General features: G+C 38.9%; 1 protein-coding gene across 3 annotated transcripts in view; it reads left to right on the top strand.

Annotated features, from left to right (window-relative positions):
* Positions 1 to 22,131, top strand: part of TMEM117 (transmembrane protein 117) — a 181,516-nt gene that overhangs the window by 154,969 nt on the left and 4,416 nt on the right. For all 3 annotated transcript variants that reach the window (XM_083858729.1, XM_083858730.1, XM_083858731.1), the window contains exon 7: positions 17,412 to 17,541. In XM_083858729.1, coding sequence (XP_083714855.1) covers positions 17,412 to 17,541 — 130 coding nt within the window. The remainder of the gene's footprint in view (positions 1 to 17,411; positions 17,542 to 22,131) is intronic.

The raw sequence follows: 22,131 nt of genomic DNA, 5'->3' as shown, positions 1-22,131 counted from the left end.
TCTTATCTGGACAGTGCTATGCACTAGAGTGTCACCTGATGGACTCATAAGAAGGACACTCACACTGTCTAGTTGTGAGAATGAGAAAGAAGGAAGTTTATTTTGTGTTTAGGGTTTAAATAGGGTTTGAAGTTTGACCAGCGACTGGGGGATGAGGTTGACACCTCTCTGACTCCACTGGTCAAACCGGGAGTTCATCAATTTGTCCTCCCCCCAGGAAGGAATGCATGATTTACAAAGCATTACTCTTTGTTATGTTACAATGCGTGAGAAAACTCTACAGAATGTAAATATCAGAAGGCTGAAAAATCAGGGTGACACTACAGGACTTTTGTTCTCTCCATGAATATTTAGTCAAATCTTCCTCCTCCCAGTGGTGATATATTCAGGTCCAGCTCTCATTAGTTTCAATACCAGCCATGGGCACTTGTCACTTGTACAAATCTAAGCATAGGCAGAGTGGAGAGGTAACCCCACAGGGGGAAAAGACCCAGTTTGGTTCTAGGAATTCACTTAGTATCTCTTAGATGTCTCATAGCAGAGTTGGTTGAGAGATGTGTCATACCAGAACTGGTCAAATTCAGTTTCTCCTAGCAGCAATGACTTCTGTAACACGAGGCAAATGTTTTCACATCTGCTGCTGTCTCTTGCATTTACACCCCTCTTCCCACACACTTTCCAGCTTGTGTGGCAGATGCAGAGTGCAGGAGGACTACAGGGGTCTCTGTCACTATATATTTCCATCTCACAATCATAAGTTAGATACTCTAATGAAAAAAAGGTTGTGTCTTCTAGAACAAACTCTGTGTGATCTAGTAACTAAAAAAGGATTGTATCATGCCTTAACCTTAGCCTGACATTTAGTTCTTGAGTCTTCACCACTGAAGTATTCAGGCAGACGCCTAAATGCAGGACTTTTCTGTGTGCATAAATCTGATATTTTTTCAATCTCAAAATCAGAAGTCTTCCATATGAATCCAATGTGTCATCAGGGTACTGGGACCTTACCTCCCCTGCAGGGATGTTTGCCATTTGAGCAACTGCTAATTGCAGTGTGTGCTTTTTCTTCCAATGAGACAGTTCATATGTAAGAAGAGAAACATACTTTGCCTCTGGACTTCACATCTACTTGTTAACAGCAGAGAGTGGTAATAATGGTGACCAGTCCAAACTCCAGAGCCAATGAGGTACTGACACTTTCTGATCACATCCCCAACTGTGTCTTTTTCCTTCCTGTCACTTCCAAATCCTCCTCCTTTTTTGCCCCCATCCTGGGTCCTCCTCACATCTGGTTCTGTGACATATCCAATTATTTATATCCATCTCCAGCTTTCAGTCTTCATGTCTCTCATTTCTAGGCTCCATATTTAGCAAATCCTACTCATCTATCCTGCAGCTGCTGTTCAAACCCGAATCAGTCCTTGTCTCCCTTTCCCCCCTCCCTAATTCAGTCACTTTTTCTTAACCAGCCAGCCCTAACCTCCTGCTCTCATCCCTACTCTCTTGCCCTTCTTCAAGTCTCTCCCCTCTTTGCACTTCTTTTGTGTGGTCTATTCCAATTTTCCTATCAAACCTTTGTGTCTCTGTGGATATTTCCTTTCACAGCATGGCCCAGGCTATGTGGCTGCACATGGATATGCCAAGCCTTCTGCTCAGCCTCTTAGAGAGGGCTGGTGGCGAGGGAGGAGGACAGGGTTTATCATAGAATAATTTAGGTAGAATACGACCGTTAAGATCAAGTTATTAATCTAACAAAGCCAAGTCCACCACTGAACCTTGTCCCTTAACATCACATCTAAATGTCTTTTACATACGTCCAGGGATGGGGACCTAATAATTTCCCTGGACAACCTGTTCAAGTGCATATAATACATAGTTTTGCTCTGGCTATGTACCACTTCAAAAAGGTCTAAATACCTTTAGTTTGATTCAATATGCTGCTATGTTGTGCTATGTGCAAAATAAAAATAAAAATACCAAAACATTAAAATTAATTTTTAAAAATAATCTCTGCTAGGCTCAGTCTGAGACCCAGAGCCAAGTGCCCTTCTGCCTCCATCTTCCCTCAGGTCCAGATGCCTAGCTCAAGCCGTGCTTGACTACTGCCAGCTGTACACAGAGTACACTTGGGATTAGTAATTAGAGGAAAGCTGGCTCTCTGTCCCTTGGCTGCTGTGCAGGGCCAGCTCAGTCCCTGTTTGAGAGCAGCTCAGAGTCCTGCCAGCAGCAGAAACAGCAGCAGCAAAAAATGGGGGTGGAGGCAAAGGGGAAATGGAGGATGCTCTGTCTCTTTTCTGAGACTGGCAGTTTCACTAGAGCCTGATGCTCTAGGAGCTAAGGGATACTGTGGCATGCTGAGTGATGCACAGTTTGGGAAGATGCTTGTTTCTGAACCTTTAGCTAGATTTTTGTAAGTATGAAAATTATTGACTTTTCAAAGGTGCCTTAAACTTCTTCAGTTTGGGGCAGGTATTTACAGGGAAGCAAGAGGCACATCTCTGACACAAAGTTACGCTCTTGCTAAACTATATTTGTCCATTTGAGATTTCTCCACAGAGCAAAGCAACTTATTTTCTGTTTGTTCTACTCTCAGATGTGATTAAATGGTGCCAGTTGAAAATGTCAAAACCTTAAACCAGAAACAAAGAACCAAGTAGAAAAACAATAAAACAGCCTGAGGCACACACCAGACATGGGCTGTGTCAGCCCAAGCAGTTATATTTGGAAAAGTTATGAGCAAATGAGATCAGTATGTGCACAAGCCCACTCACGTGATAAGCAGCAGCATTGTGATTTCTGTCTGATCAGCATGGCACCTGCTACCCTGTTAAGTTGGGTGCCCTTCTGTATGAATTCCACTAGTGCCATTTTATATAGCAATACGAACCCAAAAATGCTCTCTTTTGCCATGCCAATGATCTTCCTGCCTTTCTTTCTGCGGCTTTTATAAAACTACACTAAGGACTGAGTTTTCTCACTCTGTTGCTCTGTGGCAGGGATCTGGAAGTAAGAACAGCCTCCGCTCCCTTGATCTGCTGAATTTCAGCTCAAGAGAGGTGAGAATTTTCCCAGCTCTACAGGACTGTACTCGGGCATCCTAGGTCGATTTTTAGCCTTCACTGAGACAGTGGCTCCAACTTGACACAACTGTGTTGATTTGCAGACAAAATGCTTAGTTCATATTGGTGATGCACAGAATCTGAGTGGAGTTGTTAGATAGCCACATCCATGCAGCTTTTCACAACTCAATTTTTGCATTCATTTTTCTAGCCATAAAAATCTTGCTTTTCCTTAACATAGTGCTTATAGCTATAAGCAATTTTGAACTATCAAAAAAGAATGGAAAATGAAGTTTCTATTCCCCATACAGATCTTGTAAATAAATTTCTACACTGTGTCCTAATGCAAATATACGTAGTTGTGATGGTCTTCTGCAAAGAGCACTTCAGAGAGTACTGCTCACTGGGACAGTGACAGGCAATCTATCAGGAGAGTATTATCCAGCAAACAGATTTTGTTTACTGTATCAATTAATGGTACTCTTGGTTTACAAGACACAGATTCCTACTGGAAATCCAAAAAAGTGATGAGAATCTTAAAAAACTATAGCTAAACTACAAGTTCCATTGGGGATAGAATAGCTGTGTCTGTATAGCCACGCACAGAACCATACAGGCTTGATGGGCCTCCAGGTTGTATAAGAAAATTAAATGAAATTATTACCATGTTTTTTGGCTAAGTCATAGATTTCTGTAACATTAAAGTTAGAATGAGAACATTCACTTAGTCTTCTTTAGTGATTTAATTCCAAAAAGGTAACATATTCTGGTAGAAATCATTGTGCAAAATCATACTCATAAAAAGATATGATTATCAATCAGTTATATGATTGGTAATTGCCCTTATATCATGGAAATCAGAGAACGCTTTCAGTGTTTTTTCGGGGAAGTAGAATGTTGTCATTAGTGCCAATTAAGTAGCAAGTCTCTAATCACTCTCTTTTCTGTCAAACAATGTGTTTCATGGGGCTTCACTCCCCTTATTATCAAAAGGATTTCCATGGATCTAGTATGAGTTCATAGGAAAAAATTAAGTATTTAGACTTAGGCATAAGGCAATATAGACTTAAAGAGTAAGTTTATCAGAAGGAAATAGTACTACTTGCTTCTTAAATGGTTGCTACAAGAGTTAAATGAGAGATATTTTCCTTGAATTTTGACTCAGCATTTAAAGCAAAATGTTTGTCAGGTGACTGCAGGAAAACTCAGAAGAGAATTGGGAATGAGAAGCTAAAAATTTATTAATATTTTAGGAAGAAACATTTAAATACTAATACTAGTTCTTATTCTGAGTTTCTAACAAAAGGCTTAGTCATTCTAAGTGACTGTTAAGGAGTAGTCAGTACTTGGATCAGTCTTTATATTGGTCAAGACTACAAGATAGGGAAATGTTAAAATGAATTTTGTGTCCTTGAGCATTATATATCCCTCTGTGCTATGTTCCTACAGGAGCTTCTAATCTTCTATGGCTCACTTGAACAAAATTTTTTTTAAAAACTCTTTTCTGGTCAGTGTATTTTGTAGCCTAGATCAGGGAAATCTCTCATTTGTGAATGAGACTTGAAGTAGAAAGACTATGAGCTGGGGCTTTCAGCTCTTTTCAGTATCTGCAAGGTCTAGCAGGGTCTTCTCTATAGTACATGAGAAATGTTATTTTATTAGTAACTCAGCTTTTGCATGTTTGCTTGCAGAATCCAGTGAAATTGCATTCTGGTCAGATCTGACCATTTGGCCAACCTCTGCTGTCAGGCATGCTGATGCAGACCAATAGTCCAGTAGTCTTTAATTTCTAAATAGTACACTCCTGTAACAATAACCTGTCATGTGGTTCTAATTTTTTTTCTGCATTGTAACTCTCCAACTGATTATAGATTCTTTGAAATTGCAGTAATACTTGTTATAATCTGGTTTGCTCATACTTCTTCCATACTTGTATATCTTGAAGCCATGCTTTGTACGTGTGAACTGGATAAACCTCAGGAAAAATGTAATGTGAGGAGACATCAAAGCAATGGTCTCTGTTTTCTTTTAAAAACATGGCAGCAAGCCTATTGTTCTCTGGGTTCTGATTGAATTTACATAATTGGCAGCGGAAGTACCCACCCAAATCAACACATGGCAGGTAGCACTGCTTCAGACAAGCACATCCTTAAATATGTTTTGTAGTGCATTTTTCATGTACCTAAACTGCTACATTTAAGTGTGCAGTTTCTGTCTATTCATTATTTTGGTAAATGTAGATTGCCCAGGACCCTCTGATGAATAATTATGTGTTTGAATGAGCACAGCAACTTCAGTAGCAGACATTTCTTCTATAGACATGTTAGGAGAATTATAATTGGTGCCTTTTTTAATCACTGAATGAAAGAAAGATAAAAGTGCTGCTATAAACTGAAAGTTGAAATAAATTATGTAAAACATATAATTCGCATAATGATTGTCCCTTTATAAATGTTCATCTTAAGTAACCATATCATTTGGGATAATTCCTCCTTGAGGAATGCTGTAAAAGAACAGCTCATTCATTATCTTGACTTGGTGAATTGTTCTAAAACAGCTCCTCTGATGAGAAAATTTATTTAGCATTTTTTTGAATTATTGAAAATAATGCTTGAATTCTATACTTTCCTGTTCAGAAAGTTTCAGTAGCTGTGTCCACTGTATGGTTTTGACTAGTCAAACTGGAACTACCCCCCAAAAAAACACACACATCTACCTCTTGTCTGCATGCATATACACATGCAGAACCTTGCTTTAAAACTCCACCTGGTCTATTAATCAGATTGACAGAGTAATCACTCAGCTGCTGTAATGTTGCTCCCCTGATTCATTGATGGCAGTAATTAAAAGTTTTGGAGTTTAGAAGTCTGGAAGCCATGCATTATCTGCAGGCAAGATCTTGTGTCTGTTTACAGCCCTCATAACAGTGTCTCTGAGAACAGGCAAAGTGTCATTTCCCAAAATTTTTGTCAGGAAAGTTCCTAAAATTAAAAATATGTGCTTATAAATTAAGTCTATCACTTGTAGATAGACTTGTAGATGTTATGGAGGTAGCTATGGGAAAAAAAAAAAGACAGTATGGGGAAAAGTACTTAAGTGTTATTGTTTGTGGCAAATATGGGTAGATGAAAGAGCAAAATTTCTGAAGCAAGAGATAGTGTAAGAAACCATCTTCCCCTCTAAAAAGAGTGCCTCATGGGGCACTTACAATTTTCCTCAAAGGAAATTCTCTCTGAATGGAAATTAGCAAGTTGTCTTCCAAAAATAGCATAAACAGCAAAGGGGAGAAAGGAATTTCTTGCAGATCAAAAGTAAAGACTAAATAGAAGGGTTGCAGGAGGACAACATTCAGAAGCGTCTGTTAGTTTGGATAAGCTTCTGCCAAGAGCTGTATATATGGCTTCTTATCTACACCGAATTTCCAAATCTTATGAGCTGGTCTCATCCTGTCTCATCTGTCTTCTTTTTTTTTTTTCATTTTTTTTAAATTTTAATTCAGCTTTACCTTATGGTCACCATAGTTGCTATATTTAGATTCAAATCTCACTAGGAGAGCATCACCAGCCTTTGATTTTGTCTTTGAGATTTGAAAAGACACGGTAATAAAATTCTCTCTGCTCCCAAGGATTTTGATGGGAACAGTTTTGAAATTCAGACCAAACAGTCGTGTTTGCCAAGACCAGGATGAGTTTGTGCAATTAGAACTTGGTTGACTGTGTTTTTGACAAGGTCTCCCAGGAGGTTTCTAAACACTGAAAACCTTTTAGGATGAAGTTCATGTTTTCTGCATGTGCTTGGCAAAGACAGATATATTGCTCTAGTATGAAAAGCTGAAATTGCATTTTTCCTCTCTCATGCTCAGGAAGTGAGTTTTGCATTGGACATCAGAGAGGAGGCTGTAGAAAAGAGTTATCTTCCCTAATTTTTATTCACACTGAAGACTATAATTTTGGGTTATAGTATTGTTCATTCTCTAAGGGATGTAATTTATGTATGTATAACACAGGGTACTAGCATCACTTCCTCAAGGGATAAGAAAATGAATGGATTTTTGGAGAGGGAAGGGCAGGTAGGAAAAAGAGAGCTTAAGCAAATAATTCTGCAATATTAAGAGACATTCACTCTCTCTAGTAAGAGGATATGCCATGTCACTGAACTGCAGTGAATGACTAATGTAATGCTGTGCACTCAATGGAAGATATAGTGTAGTAATCCCAGTAGCACACTAGTTTTGTGTAGCCTCTTATTTACCAATAATAATAAAACTGTTAGACCTGTATTTACATAGTGAGACTTACTGTTTTATTATTTTTCTCAGCTCCTGGAACAGATGTGCCTAACAGCCACACCACAGCTTTTGATGATAAAACTGGAGGTAGAGGGGTAGCACAGAGATGGGGCTCAGGAATGGGATAAGTTGCCTTCAGGAAATGAGGTTCTGTGGCAAACAGTATGCTGCTGCTGTGGATCCTGCTACCGGGCTAAAACTCAGGACACAGAAAATATTTAAACTTCAACTTAAAAAACCAGAGGGAGCTGGGAAGACCAAGTATATTCTATATTACTCTTGTCTCTGAAACAAAAATTAAGTGCAGATATCAATGTTTTGCAGTCAGCCTTTCTTCTTACAAGATTTACACACAGTTTCCTTTATCTTTCCTTATATATTAGAACTACTATATTAATTAGCACAAGTTATGAAGAGGAAAATAATTTTGGAAGGAGTTATTACCATTTTTTTTTGAGGAAAAGGGAATTTGCATTGACTTGTTTGCAAATCCCACATTTAAATTCATAAGACATTTCTCTCTGTGTTCCATATGCATTCAGTGTTTTTACTTTATGTCACCTTCAGCTCTATTATTTTTTCAATATCAGTCAAATGCAGCATGTAATACTGGGGGTTTTATTCCAATGGAAATTTAATATTACTGTTTCACTACCTTAATTGCAGCAAGCTGAACCCTGTGCATGCTATTTTGTTTAGTTACAGCTAAACTAAAACAAACTGGATAAAAATTTCCAACTGAGACCATTGGTCAAAATCTGCCACTTCAGATCACACTAAATACTCAAGGACAACTTATAGTTTTTTTTGAAACCAGACATAAATTTTGGGGACTCAGAACAGGTGATGGTAAAACTCTTCAGAGTACATATAATCTGAAGGAATTTTGTCCAGAACAGAGTGGCTCCTCAGTCATCCATTTCTAACATTAATGCAGCTGATTTACTTTTCCCCTACAGTAAACAACACACAGTAATCCCCTCGCTCCAGATAGTCTTTATTTTTATAACACCATTTTTATTGTGTTGCAAAGCTTATAGCAAGGAAATATGTGCTCAGGTATTTTACAGAAAGTATCTCTTCTCACACTGAAAAGCACCATTAAAATTTAAATATCAGGCAATGAGGAAATTCATGTATGTGGATATTTGGAAAGAGAAGGAACAATATGCATTTTAATACAGCTGAAGTTAGCTGGAGACAGTTTTCTTAGTGTAAAATTACTTAAGAACCTGAAACAGAGCTTGCTGTTCTCAAATAGGTATAAATGGCATTAGCAATGTTTACAAATCCTGAAATGCCCCAGATACCATTTTACTGTTCAGCTGCAGTGTGGGTATATTTCCTACAATGCAGTGGTATGTGTTTCGTTGCAGGTACTTCTGCAACATTCTGTTATTGCTGAAGATGATTATACAGCAATATATTTAAAATTTATTTTTATTCTTCACATCATAGTCAGATACTTGGTTTTCTAGAGTACCAGAAAGATTGACTCTTCTGTCACGATTTCCCTTGACAGTAGGATGTAGTCTCAGTAAATGTGTAAATATAAGTATTATGTATTATTAGTGAATGTTCATTTCTCCTATTCACCACAGAAAGGGCTTTCATAAAGTGTGTCACTGAGGTAGTTAGAAAAAACATTACAATTGGCTGGTGGTTTAGGGAAGTTTCAAGCAGAGAACAAGACGCCGTTGCTTTACTGGGGCTGATTTCTTTGTCTTTTACAGATACACAATATTGTAACATTAACACCTTTTTTATCAGCTTAACAGACTCAAGAATTAACTGGAAAAGTTTTCAGTGGTGTTTTCTCATCCAGATGGATTATCTGATAGCTGATAAACTCAACTGAGGTCAGACATGAGTGAGACAGTAAAAGAGTAAAAGCTTACAGGAAATGGAGACGCTGAAAGAAAATCAAGGAACACTTACTTTTGAGTATCTTTTTTTTTTTTTTTTTTTCACTCAGCATTTTCAGCAGTTGTGAATAGCTATTCAACAGGTGAGAGTGATTTACACCAGAGAGGAACCTCTGAGTGTCATCATGGATGTATGAGACCTCACATTTGCTTGATAGAAAAACTGGTGGGCTTGCTCCTAGGACATCCTGGGAGTAAGTGCACACAGGCTGTGCTTTATGTGGCCTGCCACTCCTCAGGCATTGATAAAGGGGCTTCACCTTGCTCCTGTTTGACACTAATAAGTACTTAAAACTGAAAGGGTAGCTGTAGGAGAGAACAGTCCTTGCCCTCAGCAGGAAATGGTGACCACTGCTGTTCCTGGTCACTGCACATCTCAAGATTTGAGACCTTCTAGAGTCTGTCCTTTCTTGTGCACTGGCTTGTTTTCAAACACAATTTGTTCCTAATATAAGAAAATTAATTGATAGCCATTCACTCTTCACACTACTAGCAGCATGTGTCCTATCAAGAAACCAGCAACGGTCACTAAGGACCAGAGCAGTGTTGTGCTAGATGATGCTTAAAGACAGCCAGAATACAACTCCAGTCCTAGAGAATTTGATTGCTAAAGAAAATCCCAGAGTTATAACTGGTTAGACAGGTGGGTAGAAGCAATAGCAACTTTATTGGTCAGGATGACGGGTAAACCAGAATACCTAATTCATGACATCCTAAGGTTTTGTCATGCAAAAGAGAATTATAAAGAAGAATGAGACAGGATAAAGCTCTTCAGGTGATAGAGAACTGCTCAGGAGAAAAAATCTCTAAATAGAGAAAAAAATTATACCCTAAACTTATAGGTGCTAAGGTAACTGAACAGCAGATGATGAGAGCCTTGATAAGCATTTTAGCTGTGGGGTTTGGTAGGAATCTTCAGATCTGTGATGCTATGTGAAACAGATCTGCAGTATCAAGGCACTACAAGATTCTGAGGAGTGAATATATGATGATACCCAAGCCATAGTCACAGGGGGAAGAGAGGGAGGTGCCATCTGTCATGAATCAGGTGTAGATATGGGACTTGGAGTGAAATGCAGGCATTCCTTATTTTAGGTGGACTGAAATACTGAGATTACTTTGAGCTTCCTGTGGAAAGGCTAAATACCAATTCAGATAGTTCAGTAACAAATAGCGCTGTTTTGAGGACATATGCATACATAGCTTTGTCTACACTCAAATTGCATTAATGTGTAGATTCAAAGTGCAGACAGTGCAGAGTACAGAATGCAAAGGACTTGTTTGGGTCCTATTTGGTCTGGGAATTGTTGCCTTTAAATAAGCAGAAATAGATAATGGACCAAAGGATTCTGTAATGATTTTTTAATGGCAGAGGTAATTCAAGAACAAGCATGCATTGCTGCTCTCTCTCATAGAGGAAGTTATTGCTATCATTTTCTCAAATGAGAGAAAAAAAGTAAGATTTGCAGTGGTCTTTCTAGAGAAGGGCCAGGAGCTTGAAGAAGATAAGCAAAGACTGAGGAGGGAAGAGCACAAAAATGAGGGCAGCAGCATGGTTGTCTATATGTTCATGCCTTACATCGCGATATAGTGCAGGGTCAGCCTTTCTATACCTGTGTCTGGTCCTGGGAGTTGTCTTCAATCTTCTGTTTCTGCAGCGTGGATCTCAACCAAAGCAGACTTCCCACCACTGCAGTGTTTTTTTTACATATTTTAAATTCTTTAAATCAACATTGTGTGATTAAAGTTGTAGCAGTGTCTTCAATAAGGGGCTTGGTGTCACAGTTCCTGATGGGGTTTTGTTATCACTATTGTCAGTAACAATCCAGACAGGTGAAGCAAAAACAGATGACCAGATCAAATAAAATTTTCTGGACCTGAAAACTATGAAGAGATTAGCACTGATAGTACCAACATGAAGGAGGAGGTCTTCTGCAAAATAATGTGTCATCTTTTACTGTGGGAGCTAAGAAGCCCCACTGAAGCCATTCAGGTATACAAGTGGTAACGTTAAGAGTAGATGTAACTAGTAGATGTAATTTTCATTTAACAAGGGCTAAAACAAGTAGTACCTACCAAACTTTCTTCCTCTATTTGTCAAAGAACAGAAGGTCAGATGGTGAGCAGTAAGTTTGATCGCACAAGCATAAAAGTGAGTTCTAGCCATGGCTGCTGACTTCCTTTCTTACTCATGTTTGAATGAAATATTATAAATATGCTTGCATTTTAGCAGCTCACAGAGATGTCAGCTGTAGACATCACTGCAAGTTGCAGCACTACAATGAAGTTAGACATAACCACAGAGGAGCTGGGCCTGTGCTTCTGAATCCCAGCCCTTCATTTCTTACTTCCAACACTTGTAAAAATACAAAACCATTGCATCTCCTGAGATTTCCTCATGATGTGTGATTCCATCATGTTCTAAAATGCGAAGATATCTGAAAACAGTTTTTACCTCAAAAAGTTTTCAATAAATAAATAAAAAATGCTATAGGCAGTTTCTGAAACATATATACACGTTCATATATGCATTTTCTCAGTTCTTGCCATGTTTTTATTTATTGTTTTGAGACATTTAAAGTACAAATGTGCTCTTAGCTCTAAATATAGTATATGTCATCACTACTTAAAGCAGAAACATTCAGTGTGCATTATTACTCTTTCCTTATTATATCTGAACAGTGTTTATATTATTCTTAGTGTTATTTCATATTTACTGAACACACCAAGAGCTACATTCAAACAGGAAGAGATAAAACTGTGGCACATTTGTTCACCATTAGTTGTTAGTGGTTTCTATTGTGGTCCCATCTTCTCTGTGGCATTTTTCTCTGGGTGGAAAGAGGCTTTTGGCTGAGGCATGTGGGGTTGTGTGTGCATGATGCATGGGATACGGTTTGCTGAGGGCTAGCATCCCCCTCCAAGACAGCTAATGATCCTGACTTGATCCTGCCAGCACCTGCTTCTCATTCTCTGGGCTCTGGAGATGTGGCCCAGAACCTGCAACAAAAAACACCAAGGGGCCAATCCTGCACCAAGCCAGGACACTGGGAATTGCCAATATGCTCCTGGACAACTGTGTGTCCTGGCCTGAGGTCAGAACAGGACTGCCCAGGAAATGCCTTCTCTTTTCTTCAGTTGATGGCAGAAAATGGCCAGATTATATCAGAAAGTCTGGCTTTGATGCTCAGTTACCATTGCTAAAAATATCTTTACTTAAAGAGGTACCAAACTGGTGCTGCCAGCTGCACTGTAGGGTCTTAAACTAACACCTGGCATTGCAGGAGAGAGTATTTGCATTTGTTTGGCCTGGGTAGCTAGCACCAAAGGGAAGAGGATTAAAACACCATGATCTCCTCAGGTTTTTTCTGTGCTTCTGCATTTAATGAGGTAGCTGATGGAAATGAGAGGTGCTCTCTGTCCATTGCAACACCAGGATGAGGCCCTCAGTGATCTTAAATTCATCCTCTGGCTGCCCTTTCCTCAATGACTAGAGTGAAATGAGGCAATAACCTTATTTGATTTGCACATGCCACAAAACTTTCCGCTGAGGTTAGAGACCTCTGTGCAGCTGATTTAAGCCTGCTGGTTCTGGGTTGGCTTCATCTCCCTACACTGAGTAGATGCATACTGCAGTCCCATCCCCCCCCGGCTGGGAACCACTAAAGTAGATGAATATTAGAAATCTGATGCTGATGAATTTAAAGGAGAAACAATCTGTTCATGCAGTATGAAAGGTACGTATATGAGCTAACAGTATGTTTGTATGGCTTTATTTTTCAAATCCTGCAATGCATTCTAAATATGGTATTTTGGGCCCAGCTCCTAATGAGATCCCACAAATGGCAGAGTACAGGCACTTCAGCAATAAGGACTAAAGCTAATCAAGTGAACTTTACATAATTATGAGCTGAGAATTTATGAACATTACACGTGGCACTCGTGTCCCAGTGGTGAACACAGGCTGGTATCAGAGGCCACAGAGAGATGTTACCCTGTAGGGAAACATGATGCAGGCCTGAGCTATGTTCCAGAGTGGGAAGTGTTTGGATTTATGGGCTTGAACATTTCCTCTATTCATGTAGCTGTTAACAAGTGAGGCGGAATATATCTACAAGGCATCTTGAATTTCTTAGGAAAATGGTTTTCTGGATATTGCTGAAATTAAGTTGTCTTTTGGCTGTCAGTAAGAAAAAAAATAACAGATTCAAAAGATTTTGGGCAATGTTTTCCTAGAATCTGGATAGCAAAATGGCCACTTTGTTGGGTTTGGGTTTGACAGCTTGGTATTGGCATTAGTCTGAAAATGTAATAATAATCTCTTTGGCACAGTAATAATACTACAGCTATGTTTCTGCAAGTGATGATGTCTCTCTGTGGGCAGTTGACACTCACACTTACCAGAGCTGTGAGTCAAATGATGCTCCAAAGGTTATTTAATCCCTAACTTAAAGCTTTGTTTTCCTAATGGCTGTGTCTGTAGTGACTTCCATGGAAGTCAGTAGGCCTAACTCATTATTAAAGTTTCCTTATTTTAAAATTGTTGTCAAATGCATTTTATTATTTGTTGGTGACTTTTAGAGATTATTTTATTTCTGTAATTTCATGGGACTGTTCTTAAAGAACAGACTGTATAAACATTCTGATAAAGGCATTACATTCAAAATGTTATTTATGGGTGAGGAAGGACCTCTGTATATAAAGCCAAGATTTTATTTTAAGTGTTACATTTAAACAGTGTAATCCAAAAATCCTTATTACTTGAGATCTAATCATTGCAGAAAAGAATACCTCTGTGCAGAAAGAAGTTGTAGTAGTAGTAGTAGTAGTAGTAGTAGTAGTAGTAGTGGTAATAATAATGTCCAATTGCTTATACACACACTTCTTAGTTTCTATGGCCTTTCCTGATGTTTTGTCCACACTCCCTCTGTTCCCGCAGGTCTCAAAATGGGCAGTTTCAGTCTGATGGGGTTCAGTGGGAGCATTATGGCATGTCATTGGCAGCTGGAGTCCTTTGCTGGGAATAATATGGTCTTCATCATGTGGTTTCTTTTTTCTTATGGTAGGAGCTGCTTAGGGCTGTTTTTATATTCGATAACATGTTTAGGCCTTGCTGTTTCCTCCTTGTTCTGAAGCTCCATGTTACAGATAGCTTTTACAGATAGTGTCTTATGGGAGATATTTCTTTGTTCTCCTTGTGACCCCTAAAAGTAGTTTTGCCCAGCCCAGATCTGCATGTCTTTAGCTGTATGCCAGGGAATTGTTTATAGCTGTGAGGTCTCCAGCACCAGACAGTGCCCATCTCTCTAGTTATGGCCACACCATATTACAGGGCTTCAGTGTAATAAAGGTCATGATACAATTCAAGCGTGCTTCATACTGTATTGGCCATATATGTAGAAAATGTTATTATCAAGTAATAATCATTCAGATGAGAAAAAACTCTTTTTAATAAAAAACTTAGATGCAGTGACACAGACCAGTACAAAATTCTGCATGGAGGAATTTTATCTGTAAATCAGCAAAAGGCATAGTAGGAGCCTTGGGGCAAGGCAGGAGCAGGAGGCCAGATTTACAGACCCATGTTTACTTATAAGTAATGCAGAGTTCACAGTTCTCCATTTATTTATTTTCAGGAATATGTAATGTATTTCTTCCTATTTATTCTGGGTGAGAGTATATATAAGATAACAAGAGACACCAGTCCAGAGATGTATATTAGAAACTGTGAACTGGAAGTGTGCATGCATAGATTTTTAATCTCTGGGTATATTTTGAATGCCTACCACCTGCAAGGGGATGTTTACAGATGCAGGATAGGAGACTGTGCAGGTCTGCAGCTGGGCAGGTATTACCAGGAGTGCATGCATTGCCTTAGTGATACAGCAAAAGGAGAGTATCCTTATTTCTCTATCTTCTACATCTGTAAATTGGCACTTTCTGCATTGCTGTGAACATTAAGAACCTGGTAAAGGGGGTCAGATTTTCTCCTTGCTTGCACTCCTGTTAATCCATTTAACTCAGTATCACAAATAGTTAGCACAAATCAGCTGTTAGTAGTCAGGCTGTGCGATTCCCAGATCATAAAACTCTTCCATTTCCCTTCCATTGTAGAAAATGTCAGAGAGCTTAGTAAGTCTTGGAAGTTAAGTTATATATGTAGTGATTAATCTTTCAGAGGTCATATCATCACAGAATATCCTCAGCTGAAAGGGACAGAGAAGGCCAATGTTTGACTCTGCACTGGACAACCCCAAGAATCACACCATGGGCCTGACAGCATTGTCCAAACACTTCTTCAACTCCGTCAGGCTGGTGTTGTGACCACTTCCCTGGGGAACCTGTTCCAGTGCCCAACCACCCTCTGGGTGAGAAACCTTTTGAAGTACATAACATAAACCTCCCCTGACTCAGCTTCAGGTCATTCCCTCAGGTCCTGTCACTGGTCATGAGAGTGAAGAGATCAGTGTCTACTCTTCCTCTTCCCCTCATGAGGAAGTTGCAGACTGCAATGAGGCTTCCCCTCAGTCTCCTCTTCTCCAGGCTGATCAGACCAAGTCACTCCTTGCATGGCTTCTTCCCCTTAAGGCCTTTTGCCATCTTTGCTGCCCTCCTTTAGACACTCTCTAATAACTTTATAGCTTTCTTGTATTGTGGCACCCAAACTTCCCCCAGCACTCGAGGTGAGGCTGCCCCTGTGCAGAGCAGAGCGGGACAGTCCCTTCCCTTGCCTGACTGTGATGCTGTGCCTGATGCCCCCAGGACAGTGTTGGCCCTCCTGCTGCCAGGGCACTGCTGGCTCAAATTCATCTTTCCCTCAACCAGGACTCCTAGATCCCTTTCTGCAGCACTGCTTTCCAGCCTCTCATTCCCCAGTCTGTACATCCAGGGTTGCCCTATCCCAAGTGCAGAATTTGGCACTTGTCTTTGTTAAACTTCATAGAGTTGGTGATTGCCCAGCCCTCTGATTTGCAAAATCTCTGTGCAGGACCTCTCTTCCTTTGAAGGAGTCAACAGCTCCTCCCAATTTAGTAGATGATTCTTAGTTTTGAATACTTTTTCTTTTTAATATTACTCTGTAACAAAACTTTCCATTCTTACAAAATTGAAAATTAAATAATGGAATTGGTTCTCATGGGGAGATGGCTGTGCTGGAATGGTTTTCATGTGAAGGAATCACAAGTCACTCAGAGTTCTTCACATTTTGGATTCCTTTATTTTATTTTTAGTAATTCAGTTGCTTGTTGCACTAGCTTGTTGGATACAAATCCAGGAGTGTGCATGGGAACAGGGGCAGTGTGTTTGTAACAGGAGATCATCAACAATCTGCAGTGCACAGAGTAATGACACAGGCAGTAATCATACTGATTCTAGCACTATTGCTTTCAGTTTGGCCTCTAACGAGCCATGCTATCAAACCCATTTTCAAATGACTGATGGTTGGTACAGGTAACGAAGTGAAAAATTCCTTTAAATACAGCTCTTCCTCGGCTGGGGTACCACACACTACCAAAATATGCATAAGGCTAGGTAAGAGCTTCCACGTTTCTAACATTACCTTGTCAGCTGAAATACGGCAGTGGAGAAGACTGCTTGGGTTGCTTCTGAAGGGGCCTGCACTTGCAATGATTGTTTATTTAAATGCATGAAGGCAAAATCCAGAAATCTGTAGGTTGAACAAATAAAATACAGATATATGTGGTGTTTGAAAGGCTCAGGCCTTCTTTGCCAATATCGTAGCTGAAAACGGTTTGCCAAATTACAAGTTATTAAGAGTAAGTAGCATAGCAAGGTTTTTATATAGGTATTTATGTAGATATTCTTAGTATTGCCAGGTTTTAAATATGTATTCTTATCCTTATTCTGTTTTGTATTATCAGCTGGTAAGATGGGTTCAGTACTGTCATTCTGAAATTAACTTTTATACACATAATTACATGGACAAAAAATTATATTGTAATTTATATCTAATATAAATAAGGTATTCTATTTCAAATGGGTCAGTCAAATTTAAAGTAAGAAATCCAGTAATGGAGGCTTAAATATAGAACATTTCTGTTTTATTAATTCATGCCATTTTAAAGGCAAAAATGTACCACAAAATCTTACTTTTAGGCTCTTATTTTTCTTTTTTAACAGGACTGGGAGTTCCCACATTTTATGGGTGATGTTGAAGTGAATCTTCCAGGCTTGCCCTCAGCGCACATGCAATTCAAAGTACCTTATTTCCAAAAGATACTGAAAGAAGAATATCACATACATATAACAGGTAGGTAATCTTACAGGTTGTGACACAGTCATACCATGAGTTGCTTCTGTCTAATAAATGTATGCTACCGTGGTTTAAATGTGTGCTTTTGTATGTGTCCCAGACTTTTTTTCTATCTCTTTATCTGTCCATATCCATGTTCTTGATATATAACCATCTCAAGGAAATGAGGAACTCGTATCTTACAAATCAGAGAGGCCTGCTGTTTTTCATGGATTTCAGCAACATCTTGTGACAATAAGTAATACATAATGTAACTGCAGACATCTTTTATCTAAAATTACTCTCTCAGGGAAATTAGCAGGTTATTTCATCTTCAAATCTCTTATGCTTTCAGATGCCTTTGCTATGATTTATGCTAATATCTTTTCATAACTTCGGTCATTCTCATCTGGCAAAGGCCACTCATAACCGTGCTTCCATCAGTCATCTAACAAGAAGCAGACAGTTAAATAACCTCAAATAAAATAGAATTGCAGTGATTGAAATGGATGATACATATAGATAAAAAGTACCTGATCTTTGCATACTGTGAGTCAGTATTTTATTAACAGTAGGGAATGAAAAAGAGAAGAAGGTTAAGTAGGGATAAATATTTTGGTTTTACCTTCAAGCTATACAAAAGGAGTATAACTCCTCTCTCTACATGGAGAAGAGATGGATAATAATGGATAACAGAAGAATGCAGGTGTGAATTGGCAGGGGTCTTTAACTGCTGATATAGAAAGTCACAGCACATGACGCCACACAGAAATAAGATAGACGAGGGCAACCAAAGACAAGCCAAAAGAAGCTCCTGCAGACCAGGGACAAAAGGAGCATTCAGAGATGATAAAAGATAAGGCCAAGAGTTAGCAGGTGAGTCACAAGCACAGTAGACAGCTGAAGCTGAGGGAAGAAAATGTGTCAAGGAAAGAATGACACCAGCACTGAGTTGAGGCAGACTGAATGAGTCCTCAGAAAAGATGTTTTCAGCATAGAATGCAGAAATGAGATTAAAAAACAGAAAAGAAGATAAAAATAGTGTTGGCTTTTGACTGAGGGAAGGTAAATGGGCCAGCAGAAATTACAGATGGAGGGATAGAAAGCTTTTCAAAATGGAAGGCAGGTGCCCTGCTGGAATGCTGACAGAGAACAGCCAGCCAGCAAGGAGAAAGAGCTGGTACATATCTGAGGGAGACTATTTGAGCCACTAGTGATTTATGGAACAGGATAAAGTAAGTGATGGCCCAGTCAGTAACTAGAAGGTGTAGGGTGAAAGAAGATGTGATATGTACACAATGAACACATTGTTCTCTCCCAGGTAAGCAAAAAGAGAAAGGAGCAGAGGGGAAAAAAGAGAGTTTAAGCATCAGATATTTTATGTGAATTACAGGTATGGAATTCAGGGATAGCGAAAAAGATTTTTTTTTTCCTTTTTCTCAAAACTAGGGAATGAATTTGGAGGGGCTCAGTCCCACAAGGTTCCCAGATGCTATGCTGTTATTCCATTGTACAAGGAAAAGTAGTGAAATGGATGCACAGAGGAGCAGGAAAAAAGACAGGCATGGTAGGTTGGGTTGTGTCACCAGATACAGAAACTTGGCATATGATTAATGGGTGGTAGAAGAAGAATTGAAGAGCAAAGAATAGTTTTGCATTGTAGAAGAGACTGGGACATTGATGATAATCAGGGATAATCAAAGAATAAACAAGAGCAAAGAACATAAATTAGTAATCAGAAATGCAACTGCTAGCAGTTCTGCTGTTTGAAAACAGGCCAACAAAAAAACCCTAATATTTATGCATTGTAGTCTTGTGCAGAGAGGACTAGAGTCCTTTCTAATTTTCTAGTGAGAAGGCATTCTTTTAATGTGGATGAGATAATGAATGAAGGCTGAGGCAAATTTTTCCCTGCTCAGCATTAGCAAGATCCATTTATTAGATTCGCTAGACAAATCAATCCATTTGACTGCACATCATGTATCCTCTATACTGAGTGCCAGTTTTATCTCAGTGCTACGCCACCCTTTAGGAGATCTAATAAACAGCCATAACACGTGGCACAAGAACCTCCCTTTGGGTAAGTTTTGCTTGAACCATCTGTTCTTGCCATCAGCTCTTGTCTTTGGTTAGGGCACCATGTTGGATGATTTTCAAGCTCTAGTGACTGTCTGGATGTGCAGATGCTTTTGCTCAAATCAAGGTCCTAATTAAAAAAAAAATATTTAAATATATATATAAAAATAAGATCAAGATTAATATAATCCAATCTAAAATGATGCCTGTGGATGCAACTGCAGCAGGTGACATGGGCGTAGGGACAATGATAATGACACAGACATCCCTCTATTTAAGTCCTGTTTAATACATGGAATCCAAAATGTTAAACTTAACCATAGGACTTTTTTAAGTAACAAGCAGGAAATGAACACTGAGGTCTGAAAAACATTTATTTTAGTACTGGCTATATAGATAAATCCAGGGTGTAAATCTATGACTTGTGCTCTAATTTTTAGAAACTGGAAACCATTTTCTCCCAAGTAACAAGGAGAAAGAAAGCATGGATGAAATAATATTTGCCATCATTTTCCTGGCAATTTTTATTCTTTATTAGTTCTTATACAGTCTGTTTTAGTCACTGTTGATTGATATAAACAAAAGCAGCCCTATTCAATATTGTTTTCTCAAATAAGTGATGGTCCTACACAGGAGCAGCTCTAAGGAAAGCAACATTCCAAGGAGTCAAGGCTTTCAAGCCACCATTTGTTGGTTTGTCCTTGATGACTTTGAGCAAGTTCCTTACAGATGAAGAATTTCAGTTACATGCTCTGGGTTTCCAGCTCTCCTGATTTCATCACAAGTCTTAAAACAGTTGCTGTTTTCCTTTTTCTTTTTCTTTGATTTTGTCTTAAAGACTTATCTCCTGAATACAGTGACTAAATGAGAATTTCAGCTTTCATAAAATAAATATCATGATTACAGAGAAAAAAAAATTTGCTTCTGCATAATTCAATGTCTAAAAGGCAGATAAATACAACACTAAGTATATTATTTTAACCCATGCTACTTTAAACTCATAACATGCTTTCTTAGGCCTGACTTGTGGTTTCTGAATGTTGTTGACAGTAATATTGAATTAACATCTCCTGACTCTAGCTGACATGCTTCAGTGCAATTTTAAATTTACTATTAAAAGCTTATCTTATTTTTACTGGTAACTGAGTACCTCATTTTACTCTCATTTCTTTGCAGCTAGGAACTCCTTGCAAGCATCTACTGAGTATTAAATATTTTTTATTCTGTTTTGATAGCCACTTTTTTCTATGAACATCAAAATAACTTGAATTCTTGCATCTGCTTAGCTCATCTGGATTTCCCTTGACAGATGGTTCATTGCGAAGTGTGTGTTTTCCTTTTTAGGCTGATGTTTATGAAAATACATATTCTATCTTAGTTTCTATAATACCCAGGAAATTTGTAAAACTTAAAAGTAAATTTTGTTACTTCAGATTCTTTTGTGGTTAAAAGGCGCTGGGGGGGCTGCCTCGTGCCCTTTAATGGCAGCACTGGAAATCCAAGAGCATCTGCTGTCAAGCATGCAGATAATTTTCAAACTGAAAATGTTATGATTTAGGTATCAAAGGAAATAGGAGATTTCTCTGGCTGTTTATGAGGGCTGATCTGGCCCAAGCGCCCTTCCACCCAAAGGAGAAATCATCACCTTCATAGCTGGGGAGTTCCCAGCATGACTGGCTTGTGGAGTTAAACCAACAGCATGTCTAGATTCAGCCCAAGCTTACACATGGTAGCCTGAGGGCGTCTGTGGGGAAAAATAGAAAGGTTAAAGGTAAAAACAAAGCTGTCTGTGCACAGATGTGAAAAAAAACCTCAGAGTATTAACATCCTAGATCAACTGTGAGTGGTCTGTCTGCCCGCATGTATCTTGCTAATAACACTAACGTGACAGAAGATAGGAAGAACATTTCAAATGTTTTACAGCAGTGTCTGAGCGGTTTTAGACACAAATTACAGTTGAGATAGAAGTCAAAAGTCAACATTTCCTACACTTGCCTCTGGCTGTGGTTGCACAGCATGAGGCTGCCTGTGTCTAGCCTTATTAAGTGGAATTTTCACATTACCTCTTGACCTCAGTAAGGACTGAGGACTGGCCTCTACATGAGATCCTTTTTTTTGGCGAAATGAATGGTCTGTTTCAGAGTGGGCATACAAAAATAAAACTACTCCAGAATCAGCAGCTGGTTTGGAATATTGGGATATATTCCCAATGTGTTTGGGATGCCCAAAAATCGGTTTCGGTGGTGAAAACATATGAATTTCTGGAAAAGGGAAAAATAAAAATCTATGAATCTTTCAAAATGAGAAATCCCCTGCCATTCATGTGCAGTGCACAGTTGTTGAGCTTCAGTAAGGAGGGGAGACTGTTTATAAGCAGAGTTCTATACAGACTGGTGTTCAGAACATGATCCTACGATGCAGGTCCAAGCTGCCACAAGTGGAGGTTATTGCAGAGTCAAGGTTTCCCTTCTGGTGAGTGTTCTAGCCAGGAGGATACAACCCTCTTCAACATACATGCTTTCTCAGAAAACA

Source organism: Zosterops lateralis (genome assembly GCF_965231275.1).
Source record: "Zosterops lateralis genome assembly, chromosome: 4".
NCBI lineage: Eukaryota > Metazoa > Chordata > Aves > Passeriformes > Zosteropidae > Zosterops > Zosterops lateralis.
Note: the sequence above shows the minus strand (reverse complement) of the source record. Positions and strands in the feature narration are given on the sequence as shown.